At 48.2% G+C, this 17,787-nt stretch overlaps 1 protein-coding gene across 3 annotated transcripts in view; it reads left to right on the top strand.

Moving 5' to 3' along the window:
• Positions 1–960: 960 nt before the first annotated feature.
• DOCK11 (dedicator of cytokinesis 11) overlaps positions 961–17,787 on the top strand; it is a 130,301-nt gene continuing 113,474 nt past the window's right edge. For all 3 annotated transcript variants that reach the window (XM_060248957.1, XM_060248955.1, XM_060248956.1), the window contains exon 1: positions 961–1,096. In XM_060248957.1, the coding sequence (XP_060104940.1) occupies positions 995–1,096 (102 nt within the window). In that variant the 5' untranslated portion in view covers positions 961–994. The remainder of the gene's footprint in view (positions 1,097–17,787) is intronic.

Raw genomic sequence — 17,787 nt, 5'->3', positions numbered from 1 at the left:
CTCTGTTACTTTGGCATGCAAAGACGTCAGGCCAGATCATCTTCCAAGCTGCACCTGGCTCTCTAAATCCTAGCAGGAAGCCCGCTTTAGCTTCACCAACCTGCTAGAATAGGACGTTTTTCACTTCCTTGAGGGATCAGGTTTGAATTCCTTATCTTGGGAGGGACTGTGGCTCAGTGGTAGAGCATCTGTTTGGTAAGCAGAAGGTCCCAGGTTCAATCTCTGACATCCCAAAAAAGGGTCCAGGCAAATAGGTGTGAAAAACCTCAGCTTGAGACCCGGGAGAGCCGCTGCCAGTCTGAGTAGACAATACTGACTTGGATGGACCCAGGGTCTGATTCAGTATAAGGCAGCTTCATATGTTCTGGAAGCTGGCTGGGTCAGGTGGTGGACAGGACCAGTCCCTGACCCGCCCTCTCCGCCTAACCTACCTCACAGGCTGGTGGTTGGGGGCATAAAGTGGAGGAGAAGAGAAGGCTGTTGGAAGCTCCTTTGGGTTTTCCACTGGGGAGAAAAGTGCTCTCAAAACATCGCAAAAAGCCTACAATTCTCCGGGCTCTGTCCAGCCTGTCTTCGCAAGGGCGTTCAAGAACAGGCGGGGACCTTCCCGCGGTTTGTTTAGTTCAGGGTTGGGGTGGGTTGCGAAGAGCTTCGGGGCAGCCGGCTGGAGGGGCGCCCGGTGCTTCTGGAAGGCTTGGGCGTCCAGGAGGACGAGAGGAAAGCGGGAAGTCCCGGCAGCAGGTACCGCTTCGCTCCAGCACCTCTCCCTGCTTCGCGCGGCCAGGCGGCTGCTGAGGGACTGCGCGGAGCGTGGCTGGTGCCCGCGCCCTCTCGGCCGGCCCGCTACCCGCGCCCCGCCTCGCTTGGCCCGGCCCTCTCGGCGCTCCTCCCCTCGCCGCCTGGCTGGCTGGCTGGCTGGGGTCCCGCCCGCGCGAGGCAGCAGGAGAGGCGAAGCGGCGCGGCGCCCCGGCAAGCAGCCCCGAAGGCGGCCGTCATGGCCGAAGTCCGCAAGTTCACCAAGCGGCTCAGCAAGCCCGGCACGGCGGCCGAGCTCCGGCAGAGCGTCTCGGAGGCTGTGCGCGGCTCGGCGGCGCAGGTGAGGCGGCGGAGGGCGTTCTGCACGTGGCCGGAGGTGGCCCCGGCTGGTGCAGACAATCGGTGCCGGGGCTAAGAAGGGGCCCGCCGGCCGGGGATTGGCGGGGGCGGGGGGATCTCGGGTTGGGATAGCGAGCAGGTTGGGCGGCGGGGAGGCGAATAGGTGAGGGGGCCGGGCCCCGATGGGGATGGCGGGCCCGGTGCGGCAGCGAGGGGCTCGGAGATGCGCAGGGCCGCCTCCCACCCCAGGCCGCTCCTCTGGCTCGAGAAGGGGAAGGAAGGCAGGCCCCACCCAGAGCTTCCTGCCTGCCTGCCTGGTGGGACTTGCCTCACTCAGCCCATCTCTTCAGGCCTCGCTCTGCTTCCGGGAGGCTCTCCCCGCTCCCCCCACGCCTGCCTGGGTCCGTCTCCCGCGGGGCCTTTCTCGGCAGCCTACGCTCCCTTGGGGAGCAAGTCGGCTTGGCTGAAGGGGAGCTGCTTCTGAGAGGTGTCAGGCTGCAGCATCCACACACGCGAAGATGATCTCAGGAGGGTCTTATGGCCGCAGAGATGCGGGGACCCAGTAGGGCTATTTGTTTGTTGTGAGGTCGAAGCCAGACTTGGTAGGGCTGAGGCTATGTTTTACTGCTTGGCTGGCAAGCAATTCTGCTTTGAAGAAACAGCTGTCTTATTTATCGGGAAAGTGAGATTGGACAGAACCAGTGCCCTCAGCTGACAGGAATCGCTCCTGGACTACAATGGAGTATGTCGTCTTTATGGTGGGCTATGCTTGCAGTGGGGATATCCTACAGACAGGCTGTACCTATCGCAGTGTGATCCAGGTTGCTACACGCAGTTGCTGTAGACTCTATCTTCTGAGGTTTCATGCCTGTCATTGCTACTCTGAGGACAGAGAAACTTTAGAAAGTTGCAAGCCAGAACTGCTTGGGATGCTAAATTTCCCATCCAGTATATGTAAAAATAGCTCCGATTCTTCTGTGCATTGCTTGCAGGTACTCCTGTTAGTTTTGGCCACCACTACTGAAGAAATGACTGCAGATCAAAAAATACTGCCTGATGCTTTGCCTGTGTGTATTAACCTCAGTGCAAATAAAAGGTGCATAGCAGCAGAATGAGGAGGGTCTTTGTTACACTAAATCTGCCATGCAGTGCTTGATTGATTTTTTTATTTGTGCAGGGAGGACCACCTCCCCTTCTGTGCCACCAAATTTTCATTTCCTATTCAGGAACAATAGTTTTTAAAACAAGCCAAAATGTGCTTGTGCTTTGGTACATCAACATGAACCAAGGCCTATGTCTCAGGTTTGTGCGTTCTCTAGGCTTTCTATGCTCTTCTTGCACTATAACAGGTTATTTTCTGCAGGGGGAATTGGAGTGGAAAAGCAAAAATGCTAGGAGCAGGAGAAGGAAAATTATTTCCTAGAAAGATGCCAAAAGTCAAGGGGCGATGGCAGTTTTACATTCTGCCTGGGCTTTTCTTTAAAAACATATTTTTGCAGCATTTTTACAGTCATAAAACTGGAAAGGAGCAGGTCAGCAATTTGAACCTATGTTTCTCTGGGGCCACCAAGTTGATTTCAGAAAATCTGGCATTTTGTGAATGCCTGTGAACATGTGCAGAGTATCTTCTGCTTACTCACTCAGTTCATGGATTGGTTGTAGTCATTGTCCCAACTTGTGATAAAATGAAGGCTGTTGAGTACAATCCTAAAAGCACTTTCCTGGGAGTAAGCCCCATTGAACAGACCTGTGTAGATCTGCTTAGAATTGCTCTCTTACTAATCAAAACACTTTGACTGCAACCTGTTGTGAATTTAGATCATAATGAAAGTAGTGGAATTTATGCACATTCAATTATTTATTTATTTAAAGTGTTTATATCCTTCCTGTTCACAATGCCCAAGGCAGTTTATAGAATGTTAACGTACACATCTATAAAATATAGTTAAAGCATATAAATTAGTTTTCAGTGCTGCATGGACCAGATAGGAAGCTGGGTTTGGGACCTAGATTTGAGTTCTACCCCCCGCCCCCCACACACTACCACTTGGGCTGCTTGCTGTCAGTTAGTTCATAGTGTACCTATAAAAGGAGCATCATCACAACCTACCTGCCAGGGCTGTTAGAATAGGCACAAAGATTACAGATCACTTTACAAATTAAACATGCTAAGTGTTTTATTTATCAAGCTTGTAGGGGGATTGTACTAAATTCTCACTGGATATTTTTTTTTTCATTTATAGTGTTACATTGTGCTAGGGTGCAGGTTTATAATAAGATTTAAAATGGTTGAAATCAAGAGTAGTATTACCTACAACAGAACTATAAACTGGAACATACTGCTTGGATTTGTGCTGCATCAAGTCAAAATGGGAAAAAACCCATGGGAAATCTTCAGGTTATGTTCTGAGGAAAATTATTTGACTGGGGCAGAAGGTGTTCAGCTGGTTGCAGTGGTCTCGGACCACTCTGGCTTCTTGGCGAAATCCCTTCTTTGTAATCTTCTGCAGTCTTGCACAGGCCCTCTGTGTTTCCTGAGTGTCTGTCTGCTTATTATCCATAAACAGACCAGTCTGTTTGCAAAGGAAGTGACCTCCAATAAGCAATGGGCTTCATAAATAAGGGCTTGTTGATAGTGTTTTGTGGATGAACTAGAAATGAGAGGAGGATGTAGATTATGGATGCAGAGTGTTATCCGCACAGCCATCAGAATCACATAGTACAGTCCTTCTGGGACTGTCACATAAGATTGTTGGGTGGGGGGGATCATATTTTTTCAGTCCCCACTCCCCAGTGTGAGGAATATTCATGAATGTTATCTATTTACACATTAGGGTCAGGACCGCTGTCCTTGATGAGTTAGTTTTCTTCATGGGTAGGATGTCATTTTTACTCAGAACAGTTTTTCAAAATCCTCTTCCTACAGTCTAGAATGGTATAGTCCCAAAAGAAGGCTACTGGGTAATTTTTTTTCCTCCTGAGCAACTGTCAGTTATGTTTGCTCTAAGGGGTGTTTGGCATCTTCTCTTCATACTTGACAGAATCAGGCTAGGTACAGTTGGGGTTTGTGCTGGTACATATCAGACTATCTGGTATCTTCATGCAAGGTGTGTACTCTACCATTGAGCCTTGGCCACTCCCCTAAGAAGTTGCCTGAGTGTCTTATGCTGAAGCAGACTGTTGGTCCGCTTGCCTCAGCCTTGTCAAATTGGCAGCAGCTCTTCAGCATCTCAAACAAAGAAGGGGCTTTGCCCAAAACCTTCTGGGATCTTCTTTATACAAAGTATGTGCTCTGCCACTGAGCCACAGCCCCTCCCTAGAGGAAGATCTGGATGAAAAGTAGAATGATGTTGGAAAACTGTTGGGGAGACTGCTTCTTTTTAAAAAAGGAAAAGAAATTGCCTGCATCAGGGAGTTGCTTCCATCTCTCCCTCACTTCTTTTTTTCACTTACCTTTGTTCCAAAAAAGGAAAAACTCTGAGGGGGGGGGAGAATCCTCATTTTTCTCTTTGTGCAAAAAAATACCCCCCAAGGCTCTGTGTGTAATTTAGCAGCAGCTGTGGCTTCCTCTTCAACCGAATGTGCTGCCTAGAAATTGTGAGCAAACCACAGGAGTAGAAATGTCAGCAACAAAATTGGCCCTGATAAAGAAGCAAGAAGCTTCTGCAATTCTTGTGGTTGGAAAGTGCAAAGCCGAAATAACATAAACTGAGTGGAGAATGAATTCCCTGCCTGGCATTTGGCAGTCGCTGTGCAGGCTTTTGTGACACTCCTTTGTAAAATGTCAGAGAAATGATCTCTCATTACAGTAATGATTTTCTTCATCCTTAGACACAACTTCATCTTTTCCTGGCTCTCCCCCACCCCCATTGCAGCCTGGTCAGCAATTATTTATAACAATATTTTGAACTGAATAAGGGCTGAGAGGGCCAGCAGTCTGGCTCCTGTGAGCTGATGCATTGGCAAAGGGTTCATTAACTCCTTCCTCCCCCTGTGAACAACCGCAGAAGCTGAGGCAAAGCCCTGCCTTGATTCTGTGTTTCAGATACGGACTTCCATGTGTGAGCTATGATATGGGGCTGAGGACAGCCCAGACCAGCTGTGACTTGATGGCAATAAAACAGCAAACAGTGTAGGTGCATAAATAGAGACTTCTGCCAGAGACTCGCTTGCTATGCACACTGCAGGGAAGGTTGAGGAATCTTTTGCCAGGTTCTTAGCTTGAGAAAATGTGATTCAGATGGACAGTAATGGTAAGGGTCTTTGAAATGGAGGCAGTGGTGGGGTCAGATTTTGCTTCTGGGCTCCTGGTTGCTTTTGCCTGCTTTAGGGGCTGGAGAGAGAGTTGGAGATGGTGATGGTAGACACATGCTCCCTTCTTGTGGCTCATGTTGTCTCTGGTCAAACTGGTTCTTGGAGCATAACAGAAACCTGCCAGAGCTTTTAGATGATGTGAAAGTTGAAACAAACAGTGACCTGAGGTGCCTCTTTCAGATTACCAGCTCAGAGTAGAAGAGAAACAGTTCCTCTTGTCTGTCTCTTTCCCTGGCTCCTGCTGATGCTTCTAATGGCAGCTGTTATTTTCTCAGAGTAGTTCCTGACCTTTTGCTAGTTTCTGATGAAATGCTTTTCTGCTCTCTTGGTGATGTTCAGTGCAGTAAGCAGCTGAGAGAGTTTCGAGATTCCAACTTGGAGAGGGACAAAGAGCATTTCTGCTTCCTGGGGTGGCTGTTGCAGGTTACTCTCTCCATTACATTCTAGGCAGAAGGAACTCATTTGCATATTAGGCCACACCCCTGATGCATTATTGTTCCACACAGGGCATTTTTGTAGGAAAAGTCCAGCAAGAACTCATTTGCATATTAGTTCACACACCCTTAACACCAAGCCAGCCAGGACTGCGTTCCTGTGCATTCCTGCTCAAAAAAAGCCCTGGCTCTCTCCGCACATGCACTCTCTGAATTTGTGTGTTTGTTTGTTTGTTTATAGTCCATCATTCCCATTGAGATTCAAGGTAGGTTACATAATGTAAGCCAGTGCAATCAACAGGATGAGGAGCCATGTAATAATGTAATAGGACTGGAATTGCAGAAATCTGAAACTAGGTATAAGTATAAAACATGACATGTTAAATGATGCATGCCATACTTATTGCATAAGTAGATACATAATGCAGTGAGAGCAAGATAAAAACATACAGCAACAGATAATACTTAACATCAGTATAGTCCACAGTCTTGTTGCCTCTGTTGAAACATCTTCCTGAATCTGGAGTTGGCCTGCCACTGGTCTCTCAGCTACCTTGTCCAGAAAAGGCAGATTGGAGGCAGGACAGTAATGAGGGATAGTTTGTAAAGTAGTGGATGTATGATGGCCTCTTTGAGTGGCTCAAAGGAAGGTGCCCTGAGTCCATAACTGATTTACGATAGGCATCAGTGTTTCATTGATGTGGTCCTTATGTGATTTCACCAACTAGGATGAACAAGGATCTGGAATTTGCTTCACACATTCTAAATAATGCAGACTAGCCCTCTAGGTCACCCAGCTCCAAGATAAACCATGGGACTGGATTGTGGCCCCAGGCTGGGAGAAACTGACAAGTGACAACTTCGTCAGTAGCTTCTTGAAGCTTTATGTTCCCACTGCAGCCTCAACAGAGCATGTGTTTGAAATCCTACAGTCTCCCAGAGCACTCTGGAATCCAGTAGGATCCATGAACCTCCATAGGTGGATCATTTTAACCACATCCCCTCTCCTGTGATGAATTGGAACCACATTCCCCTTGGTTTGTAAGGGGTCAGGCCCTCAAAGGCTCAGGGCAAAAAGTAAAAAAATAAAAATTCAAAGTGTGACCTCTTTCATGTTTGGAGCTATCACAATTTGAGAAAGGCTAGGACAGCCAAAGAAGCTATAATATCCCAGGGCAGTCCTGGTGAGGAACGCTTGGTATGAATGTTGAAGACCCCTCTGGAACATAGCACTGGGGGCTAAATTGCCCCTTTTCAAAGACTGATGAAGCACAGTACTTGTATAATCTTATGTAAATCAGTGTCACAGAACTGTTCTTGAGTCCTCATGTCTTGGTTCATTCCACTCCAAAGCAACTGAAGGGAAAACACACTGTGCATTTAATAAGTGTGAAGGTCGTGAAGCATAAAAGCCAGGGTAGCGTAGGGATCAGAGCACTAGCTTTTGGCCCAGAAGGTATTGACCATGTTCAAAGACCCACTAGGCCATGACACTCACTGGAGCAGGAAGGGGAAGATTGGGTGGAACATCTTTCCCATCTTGCTGAGCATTTACTTTCCCTTCCTGTTGTAGACATAAGGCCTGGGTGTAGCCAGAAGCACAAGCCCTCAGCCACAGACTGAACTGCAAGAGCCAAAGGCTCCTAGCTTGTGGCTCACAGCCTTGAGCCTCCAGATGAAACCGCCACTGAATCCAAGGCCACCCCAAAATGTAGTTAGTTGGTTTATTTAATAATAATAATAATAATAATAATAATATTTTATTTTTATATCCCGCCCTCCCCGCTAGGCGGGCTCAGGGCGGCTAACAGACACGGGAGTCTCATGATTCACATTAAACAATAATAGACATGGGAGTCCCGTGATTCATAAAACATAACAACTTAAACATTAATTACAATAAATTATTTAAAATACATAAAAACATATAAACATATAAGATATAAAAATAGGTGCTAAAATGATGTATTTAAGATGGCTAAGTGTCTATTCATTCATTAATCAGGTTCCGTCTTAGTTGCCACATGGTGACTCAAATGCTAACTGAAAAAGAAATGTTTTGCAAGCCCTGCGGAATTGGTTCAGGTCCCGCAGGGCTCGCACCATCTCTGGGAGGTCGTTCCACCAGCGAGGGGCTATCACCGAGAAGGCCTGCTCCCTAGTGGCCTTCAACCTAACTTCTCTTGGCCCAGGGATTGTTAATAAGTTCTGAGGACCAGACCTCAGTGCTCTCCGGGGTACATATGGGGAGAGGCGGTCCTTTAGGTAGGCAGGTCCTCGGCCATATAGGGCTTTAAAGGTAATAACCAGCACCTTATAGCGAACACGGTAGACAACCGGCAGCCAGTGCAGATTGCGCAGCCCAGGCCGTGCAGGCTCCCACCGTGGTAGTCCCTCCAGCAGCCTGGCCGCCGCGTTCTGGACTACCTGGAGTCTCCGTGTTCGGTACAAGGGCAGCCCCATGTAGAGGGCATTGCAGTAGTCTAACCTCGAAGTGACCGTTGCGTGGATCACAGTTGCCAGGTCGGTGCGTTCCAGGAAGGGGGCCAACTGCCTCGCCCTCTTGAGATAGAAGAAGGCGGATCTAGCAGTGGCAGCTACTTGGGCCTCCATTGATAGGGAGGACTCCAGTAGCACCCCCAGGCTCTTGACTTTGCGCACCGGTACCAGTGGCACACCGTCAAAGGCCGGTAAAGTAGTCTCCCCTCCCGGTCCGCCGCGGCCCACGCAAAGGACCTCAGTCTTCGCCGGATTCAACTTCAGCCCGCTCAGCCTGAGCCAGTCAGCCACGGCTTGTAGTGCCCGGTCCAAATTTGCTGGGACATCACCAGCCCGGCCGTCCATCAATAGATAGAGCTGGGTGTCATCTGCATATTGATGGCAACCCAGCCCATACCTCCGTGCAATCTGGGCAAGGGGGCGCATAAAGATGTTAAACAGCATCGGGGAGAGGACTGCCCCCTGAGGCACTCCGCAATGGAGTGGATACCTCTGAGACAGTTCCCCCCCGATCGCCACCCTTTGTCCCCGACCCTCAAGAAAGGAGGAGAGCCACTGTAAGGCTAGCCCCCGAATTCCTGCGTCGGCGAGGCGGCGGGTCAGCAGCTGATGATCAACCATATCGAACGCCGCCGATAGGTCTAACAACAGCAATACTGCCGAGCCGCCTCGATCCAGTTGCCGTCGGAGGTCATCCATGAGGGCGACCAGGACTGTTTCTGTCCCATGGCCCGGGCGAAAGCCGGACTGGCATGGGTCTAGGACGGAAGCGTCCTCCAGAAATTCCTGTAACTGCACCGCCACGGCCCTCTCGATTATTTTGCCTAAAAAGGGCAAGTTTGAGACCGGCCGGTAATGTGCCAATTCGGCCGGATCTGATGACGGTTTTTTCAGGAGAGGGCGGACCAGTGCCTCTTTCAGAGGTGTTGGAAAAACACCTTCTGAAAGGGATCGGTTTATAATATCCCGTATAGGATATCTTAGTTCCTCCTGGCAGGCCTTAATTAGCCAGGAGGGGCAGGGGTCCAGATCGCAAGTCGTGGAACGTGCAGTGGCAAGAATTCTGTCGACTTCCTCCAAGCTGAGCGGGTCGAAGCAATCCAGAGTTGAATCAGAAGACACGCATTGGGCTTCGAGTCCACTTACTGCCTCCAAGTTGGCGGGGCAGTCCTGGCGGAGCGATTGGACCTTATCCGCAAAGAATTTCGCGAAGGCCTCGCAGCCGATTTCCAATTCCTTAGCTTTAGAATTGCCCTGAGGCAATGTAGTCAGATTCCGAATTATTCTAAATAATTGGGCTGGGCGCGAATTTGCGGATGCAATCCTAGCCGCAAAGTATGTTTTCTTTGCGGCCTTGATTGCCATCTCATAGGACTTCATAAACTTCCTATAAGATGTTCTAGTCGCCTCGTCACGAGTGCGTCGCCATTGCCTCTCTAGCCGTCTAAGGCCTTGTTTCAGCTGGCGTAATTCCGGGGTATACCACGGAGCCAGCTTAATCCGAGGTCGCAGAGGGCGCCGAGGTGCGATCTCCTCGATGGCCCTAGAGAGCCGGCTATTCCAGGTCTCAATCAGGCCATCAAGGGAGCCGCCAGAGGGCCAGGAGTCCCGCAGAGCCATCTGGAACCGTTCCGGGTCCATTTGACTCCGCGGGCGAGCCATAATCGGCTCCTCGCCTAAACAGGTTCGGGGGGGCATATTCACACGGGCCTTGAGGGCGAAGTGATCCGACCATGGCACAACCTCTGTGGTTATATCGCTCACTACAATCCCGGCCGCAAAGATCAGGTCTAACATGTGTCCGGCCTGGTGGGTGGGGGTCACAACGAATTGAGAGAGTCCCAGTGTCGCCATGGAAGACACTAGGTCCGTCGCCTGACTGGAGGACGGGTCATCGGCATGGACGTTGAAGTCACCCAGGATTATCAGCCTTGGGTGCTCCAGCGCCCAGCCTGTCGCCGCCTCAAGCAGGGACGGTAAGGCGTTGGCCGGTGCGTTAGGCGTACGGTACACCAGCCAAATCGCCAACCCCTCTTCATCCCCCCACGCCAGCCCGGCACATTCAATGCCCTCAATCTTTGGGGCCGGGAGCGCCCTAAAGGAGTAAGCCTCCCGTGCAAATAATGCCACTCCTCCCCCCCGCCCGCTAGTCCGCGATTGGTGGAAGACCGAGTAACCTGGGGGAGCTGTTTGCGAGAGGGCCACCGTATCACCCTCCCGGATCCAGGTCTCGGTCACGCAAGCCAGGTCCATATTCTGCTCAAGCATGAACTCTCGGAGAGTTGAGGTCTTATTATTGATGGACCTGGCGTTGCATAACACCAATGACGGAGGCGGGTTGCTCCTGGTCCTGCTACCTGTCACCCTTGGGATGGGCCGCAGACTGGAGGGGGGCCGAGCACCGACTTGTCTCTGTCCGCCTCCCTTATAATATCTGCTCCCACCGCCATACCTCCCCCTCCCCAGGAGCACCGGAATCCCTGAGCCAGCCATTCCTCGCTGGCAGCAGCTGCAATGAAACTACTATCAGGCTGACGTCTAATTACACACCCTCCTCACTCCGTCTAACTAAACCCTAATTCCAATTTATATAGTATTTTCTTCTTTTTTCATTGCTTTTGTTGTTGTGAGCTGCTTTGGGTTCATTCAGGGTGCAAAGTAGGGTATAAATATTTAAATAAAAGCAATACATTGGGCTGGGTATGCTGTCTGACTCTCAGCTGTGGTTCAGTGGCAGAGCACCTGCTTTGCAGGCCAAAGATCCCCGGTTCAGTCTCTGACATTTCCATTTAAAGGATATGAAATAGCAGGTCTTGGGGAAAACCTGCCTGACAGCCTGAGGAGCCAGTTTTAGATAATAGTGAGCTATATAGACCAATATATAGTATAAGGCAGCTTTCTTATCAGCCACTCTGGATTGATGTGAAGATAACGCATGTCACCTTATGCTCATTAGAAGGCAGGCGGGATCCAGTCATTCTAGATACCTATTTCAGTGACTTTCCTTCCGGCAATAGGTACTGGTGGCGGGTTAGTAAATGACGGTCCCCCTCCCCTCATCTGGAGAGGAACCCTTTGTCTGTAGTTGCTTAATTGCTTTCATTAGATTCCTTCTCCACTTTCAATTAAGTCTCTGGGTGCCATCTGGCGAAAGAGAAGAGAGGGAGGAACTAAACGCCTTAAGAGAAGAGTTTGATGTCCTTTGTGCTGCATAAGAGCTTAAGACTTTTGAATCTTGTTTCAGGGTTTTAATTTGGCAGCTTTTCAGTTATGGTGCTCAGGTGCGGTGCAGACTGACCAAGCAACCCTTTTGAGATCTCTTTCTCTGAACGTGGCAAATTAGTTAATTTTCTGAGAGAGGGAGAGACTCTCCCCTCCCCCTCTAAGCTTCTCAAGGGATGAGTGTTTCTGTCCTTGGGGGAAGCTCTTGTTTTTGCTTTCCTTGGTGGTAAAAGCATTGGAGGGTCCTTTGACTTCTGCCACATCCATGTTTATAAACTTATTTATTTAAATATTTACACCCTGCTTTTCACCCCAATGGGGGATCCAAAGCAACCTGAAATGTGTTCTCCACTCCTCTATTTCATCTTCACAACAGTCCTGTGCAGTAGGTTAGTCTGAGAAAAAATGCCTGACCCAAGGTCACCCAGCAAGCTGCCAGGATAGAGTGAGGGATTTGAACCTGAGTCTCCCACATCCTTGTCTGACACTCTGACCATGATGCCATGCTGGCTATTAAGCAATTAAGCGACATCTTGGTCGACATCTTTCTGTTTGGTTTCCAGGTTGTTCCTTAGAATCATCTGATGGTTCACAATAGTTTGGCCTGGCTGTGTGCGGATTAAATATGATCTTTTAGTAGGCTATGAGCATTCCCTCCACTTTCCAGGGGGCATGCAGGGCTAGTTCTCCACCCAAGCAGCTGCTTAGGATAGCGCAACGACAACCAGAAGAGTTGTATTCTCATTTGTTTGGTTTTTTCCCCTGCCTCTCTATTTTCTCTCTCTTGTGCTGTGGAAATGGAGAAGGTGTCTACAAAAGTCTCTAGTTATATACCTCTTCATAATGCCTAAATTTTCTCATTCTGTGAATACACTTGCCATGCAGAAGATCTGAACTCCTGTTCTTGGCATCTCCAGATGAAGAATTTTTCTTTGCTTGACACTTGGGATATCTACTGTTAGAGTAGATAGTGCTGAGCTAGATGGTCTTATGCTCTGGCTCAGTGGTAGACTATATGCTTTGTATGCAAAAGGTTCCAAGTTCAATCCCTGGCAGCAGCGCCAATGAAAGAATTTTGGGTAGCCAGTGTTTGGAAAAGACTTTTCTGTTCCTGAAGTCCTGGATAGTCTCTGCCAGTCAAACAAGACAAGATTAGGTTGGGGTGGCCAGACATCTGACTCCATATAAGGCAGCTTTGTGTGTTCAGTCCTCTCTCTGTGTGCCCACATTTTGACCTGGGAGAAGGTCCTAAACCCTTCTGGGGAATATTATTGGCTTTTTTGAGCTCTGAGTAATGTCTGTGTAAAAATACAGCATTTCCAATTTTTTTTTAAAAAAAGTGTGGCACTAGTTGCTCTCCTCCCATGCTTGGTTTCTGACCAGATCAGATTTCTGTGGTGTGTTTAGCTAAAGGGCTGGGGCTACTTTGGCACCCAAACAGCCATTTGAGGCACTAAATTGGCAGGGCCCTCTGCCCAGTCAGGCTGCCTCTGGATTTTGCTTTAGATCCTGCCAGAGTGAAACAGGAAGAAGACGCTTCTTGGAGCATTAAAATGCCATAAGCTGCCCCTTAAAAGGACCATGCAGGTGCCAAGTTATTAAGAGCTGGTGCGTATTTACAGAGGCCATGTGGGAGACTCTTCTGATGGCAGAAAGCAACTTCCTGGGTCTGGATTTTCATAAAACAGAAAGCTGCAAACTGAGGAAATGGCTTCTTGGATGTTTCTCCTGGTTTGTAGCAAGCATCTGGCCACTTTTCAATATGTATTATGTTAGCTTGGAATGACAGCGCTATCTCAAGGCTGAAGACATTAGCCAGAAGACAATTAAGTGAGGCATTAGAGTGTGGGAGTCAGTGTTCCCAACTTCTTCTGAATTCAGGAGCTGAGATGTGCTAGAGAGCTGTTCAGCCATAAGTAGGTAAACCTGCCCTCTGGCATTGATCCTGGGGAAGAGAACTATGTGCCCCATTTCCCAATGGAGGAAAGGTTTTGTTTGAGTCATTCTCGCTCTTGGATGTCTCAGTCTGTTCTCGGGGCACGTGAAAAACTTCATTGGATGTCCACAGGGTTTCTTCCAGTCAACCATTCTTAAAGCCTTGCCTCTCCAGGTATAATTTCCTTAAATATGAGTATGCTAGGGTGTAAGAAACATATATGTTTATAAAGTAAGGATGCCACAAATGATTTACTCCATGTAGGGTTTCCTACCCTGAGATGAGAAATTCCTGGAGATTTTGGGGGTGGAGCTTGGGAAGGACAAGTTTGGAGAGGGAAGGGACCTCAGTGGGTTATAATGCCATAGAGTTCACCCTCCAAAGCAACCATTTTTTCCAGGTGAACAGATCAGCTGTATTTCCAAGAGATCTTCAGACACAACCTGGAAGTTGATAACCCTACTTCCACCCCAGTCCTCCAATTATGTGCGTCTTGCTTTCATAAGTTTTTCATGGTGCAGAATTTGTACTTGTACAGTTATGCAAAGTATTTTTGTGAAGCTTGGTATACTTAATAAATGTACATCTCGCTTTGCTTGAATATTCTCAAGTATAGGTATATTTTTATTCATCTGTCTGCCAAAGACTTTCCATCGAGAGTATAGAAAGGCAATCTCTCGTCTCCTCAGCAGCCTAATCTTAGGCTGTTTAGCCCCTGTAACAGCAGAGCAGTCAAATCAATGGCCATCAGAAGAAGACATGACATCAGAGCAGTTCAGCCAATACATCAGGAGAGGTGGGTCAGGCAACATTCAGAGAGTTGAGGTTTTTTTAAGCAGGAAGTATGACAATACATTTAGACAAACCTTTTGCTACCTGTCATGTAAGGAGCCAACTGTTGTGTGTATCCAGTTTAAGGTTCCAGAGCCTCTATATCCTTCTTGGTTAAGAACCACAATATAGTTCCTAGACTCTCCCTCTTATTTGTTGCTGGAGCTGCACAAAGTCCCTTGGTGTTCTGCAAGCTTTTTTTGTTCAGTTGTTTTTGCACTGGAAATCTAGGGGGCTTCTCAGCCCAGACTTTAGTCCTTTTGCTAGCAGCCAAGTGTAGGCTTTGCAAAGAATTCTTTGCAGACAATCGTCCACAGATGAGGTAGACCTTTCCCAGAGTGCCTCTGTGATGGAAAGATTTCAGCTGTTCCAGCTAACCCATTTTCTGGCCTGGCCTGTTACTGCTTTTATAAGGAGATCTGAGGGGGGAGGGGTTTAAAGAGAGGGAGAGCATCTGGAGCTTTGTCTGAGTGAAGAGAGCCAGGAATAAATTGCTTTTCTGTTAGCAACTAAAAGCACTAAATTGAAAAGCCAGCTCCATCTGGGAGCAGAAACCAGGGGAGTGCCCTTTTCCCGGACAAGGATGAACTGCTCAAGTTGGGTTATGGGACCTGCAAGCTTTTTTCTCCCCCTCTTTTGGATGCTCTGTGTCTATAATTGCCACATGGAACTGAAATGTATGTATTTATTTCTTAAATGTACATGCTGTGTTTCTGCCTGAGAGCCATTCAAGACAGCTCATAGCACATAAAAGCAGCACATAGTTAAATGGATGTAAAATCCCATTGTTGTTTTTTTAAAAAGTAGTAAAACTTTTAATGAAGTTGGATTGGTGTGGGCCATGAGCTTGGTAACCTCTGTACCACCTCATTGTGAGGGCACATATCTACCCCTTTCTGAAGGTGGGAGTGGCATGTGAATCTTTCACACTTATTTAAGTTGACAGGTCTAAAAGGAGTATGGAAGAATCATGTACCTTTCAACAGTGATACTTCATGGATCTCTGTGGTGAATTCCTATTTGTAGTAGCAATGGATAGCCCAAGCCTCAACAGATTCATCATCGTGCCAATCCTTGGTACTGGCTAAAACTCCAAATAAGAAAAAACAACTGTGACACAAACAATTCAAAACAAAAACTACCTAGGTATTGATATGTGAGACTAATTTTGTCAGATTCTAAGAGATGCCAGATTCTTATCACTTGAGGGGGAGTTCCATAAATGGGGCACAATGACTGAGAAGGTCCTGTGTTCCACAGATGCCTCTCTGACTTCCAAAGACTCTCCAGTGACTTCCAGCTGTCTGGCAGATTCATATGGGAGAAGGAAACCCTTCAAACACATCTTGATGGGGGTGTCTGTGCTTGTTGGATGTTCACCTCTGTTGACAAGCTTTTAATGATGTGCCTTAATCACCATGTAAGATCTGTCATTAGCTTCTGCTCATCCGTGTTCTTCTATATTACGTTTGATTAGATATTTTTGCCTAACAGCCAGAGGCGTGCAGGAGCTAATTGAAAGGATTGATGTTCATCTTAATGACTTCACACAAGCCTTCCAGTAATACAAGATGAAATTACCTTTGTGGATTAAGGAGTCAGAGGTGGAGAGAATCCTATTTTTATCCAAGTGTGTATGATGGTGCGCTTTTCTGATATTTTGTCTTTGCAGTCATTAGTGTCATAATGAGGGATCTAATGTGCTAGAAAGCTTTTTGGTAAAAAGTTAAAAGCACATTCCCCCCCACTCTTGAGTAGAAAAGCTGTGACTTCAAAAATGGTGCAAGGTTTATGAAATTTAATCATGAAGACATAGAGGAACATTTCAGCATTAAATCACTTCCTCTTTGCTGTGTTAATGTGGAGACCGACACTTGCGTGCCTGCCATATGGTATCCTCTGCTTCCTTTGTTCTCATTTTTGGGAGCATAATTTTTATGCTGTGACAAATTCGCTGTGCTCAGCTCAGCTCATGCCACAGTGGAAGACATATGGCGGAGTTCTCAGGTGTTAGCAACAAAGGGTTGCCTACTGGCATGGAGAAAGATGTTCTGTCCCATTAATAGAGGCTTCATGTGTCAAAATGGACAACTGAGGCTTTTCATTTTATAGTGGTAAATACTATTACCTGTTATAACAACCTATTAAGCCTTTATGTAAGGTACAGGACATTTTTTTTTCTTCAGGCCAGTTGGCAATCATATTCAGCTGGACCTGCAGCTTTGCTAGGACTGCCAACTCCAGGTTGGGAAATGCCTATGGGTGGAGCCAGGGGGAGGGTCGGGAGAGATCTCAGCAGGGATGTAATGCAATAGAATCCAAAGCAGCTATTTTCTTCAGACGAACTGATCTCTGTAATATGGAAATCAGGTCTAATTCTGGAAAATCTCCAGGCCAGCCTGAAGGCTGGGAACCCTAGGTGTCCTCCATACCAACTTGCTGTCACCGCGAAGGGAATGGGGGAGCAGTGACGGGGAAGAGCTTCTTTCGGCGTCGGCCGTTTTTCCTGCCTCTGCTTCCTCCCCTCCCCCACTTCTCTGCCCACTCATCAGACGCCGGATCACCTGTATCTTCTGAAGTAATCAGTGTCAAGATAAAGTGACAAGAATGACAGAGTTCTGGCTCATTTCTGCTCCTGGGGAGAAAACATGTCAACAGACATGGGAGAAACTGAATGCTGCAACTACTAGAAATGCCAACCTCTCCACCAATGCAAAGTTTAATATTCCAGATTTAAAGCCAGGTACTTTCTTGTGGGTTTTATTCTTCTCTTGAACTGGAGCGTGGAGTGTGGAGTGCCGAGGCCTGAAAGTAGACGGCGGAGCACGGAATCGGAGGGGGACCAGGGAATTTAGAGAGCCGAAGGACGCCGGCGAGAGGTTGGAGGCTGTAGCAGCGGCGTCTGTGAGTTGTAGGACGGGGCGAGGTACCGACGCGGCTCAGCCGCCGGCGGGAAGACGGCCCACCCCCCCCCCCTCCTTTCATTGCGGGGACCGGAGGCCTGTGGACTGGAGAGTTGGGGGATGGAATGAGAGGACGCCGGCAAGAGGCTAGAGGTAGCGGCGGCGGCGCAAAAGAACTGTGGGACGGGGCGAAGTACCGAGGCAGCGGGTCTGCCGGCGGGACGACGGCCCTGGCTTTTTCCCCTCCCCCTCTCCTCCCATTGTCAGAACTGAAGGTCTCCGGGCGCCTGGGTGACGTGTTGGTATGCGCCGCCCTCATGTGAGATCAGCACCTAAGTCTCAGGCCAAGACACCCGCACTTTATAGACACTACTGCACTTTAGGCCAAGACTGTTTGCACTTTATTGTCATCAGCACCTTAAAACAGCTGTATTTAAAACAGTAGCACTTTAACCAATTAAGATCATTTGCACTTTATTGCCTCCGGCACTTTAGTTGGCATAAACTATACCCTCCTACCCACGGGATCCTATCTCCCAAATTATTAAGATTG

This window comes from Heteronotia binoei, chromosome 11 (assembly GCF_032191835.1).
Source record: "Heteronotia binoei isolate CCM8104 ecotype False Entrance Well chromosome 11, APGP_CSIRO_Hbin_v1, whole genome shotgun sequence".
Lineage (NCBI taxonomy): Eukaryota > Metazoa > Chordata > Lepidosauria > Squamata > Gekkonidae > Heteronotia > Heteronotia binoei.
Note: the sequence above shows the minus strand (reverse complement) of the source record. Positions and strands in the feature narration are given on the sequence as shown.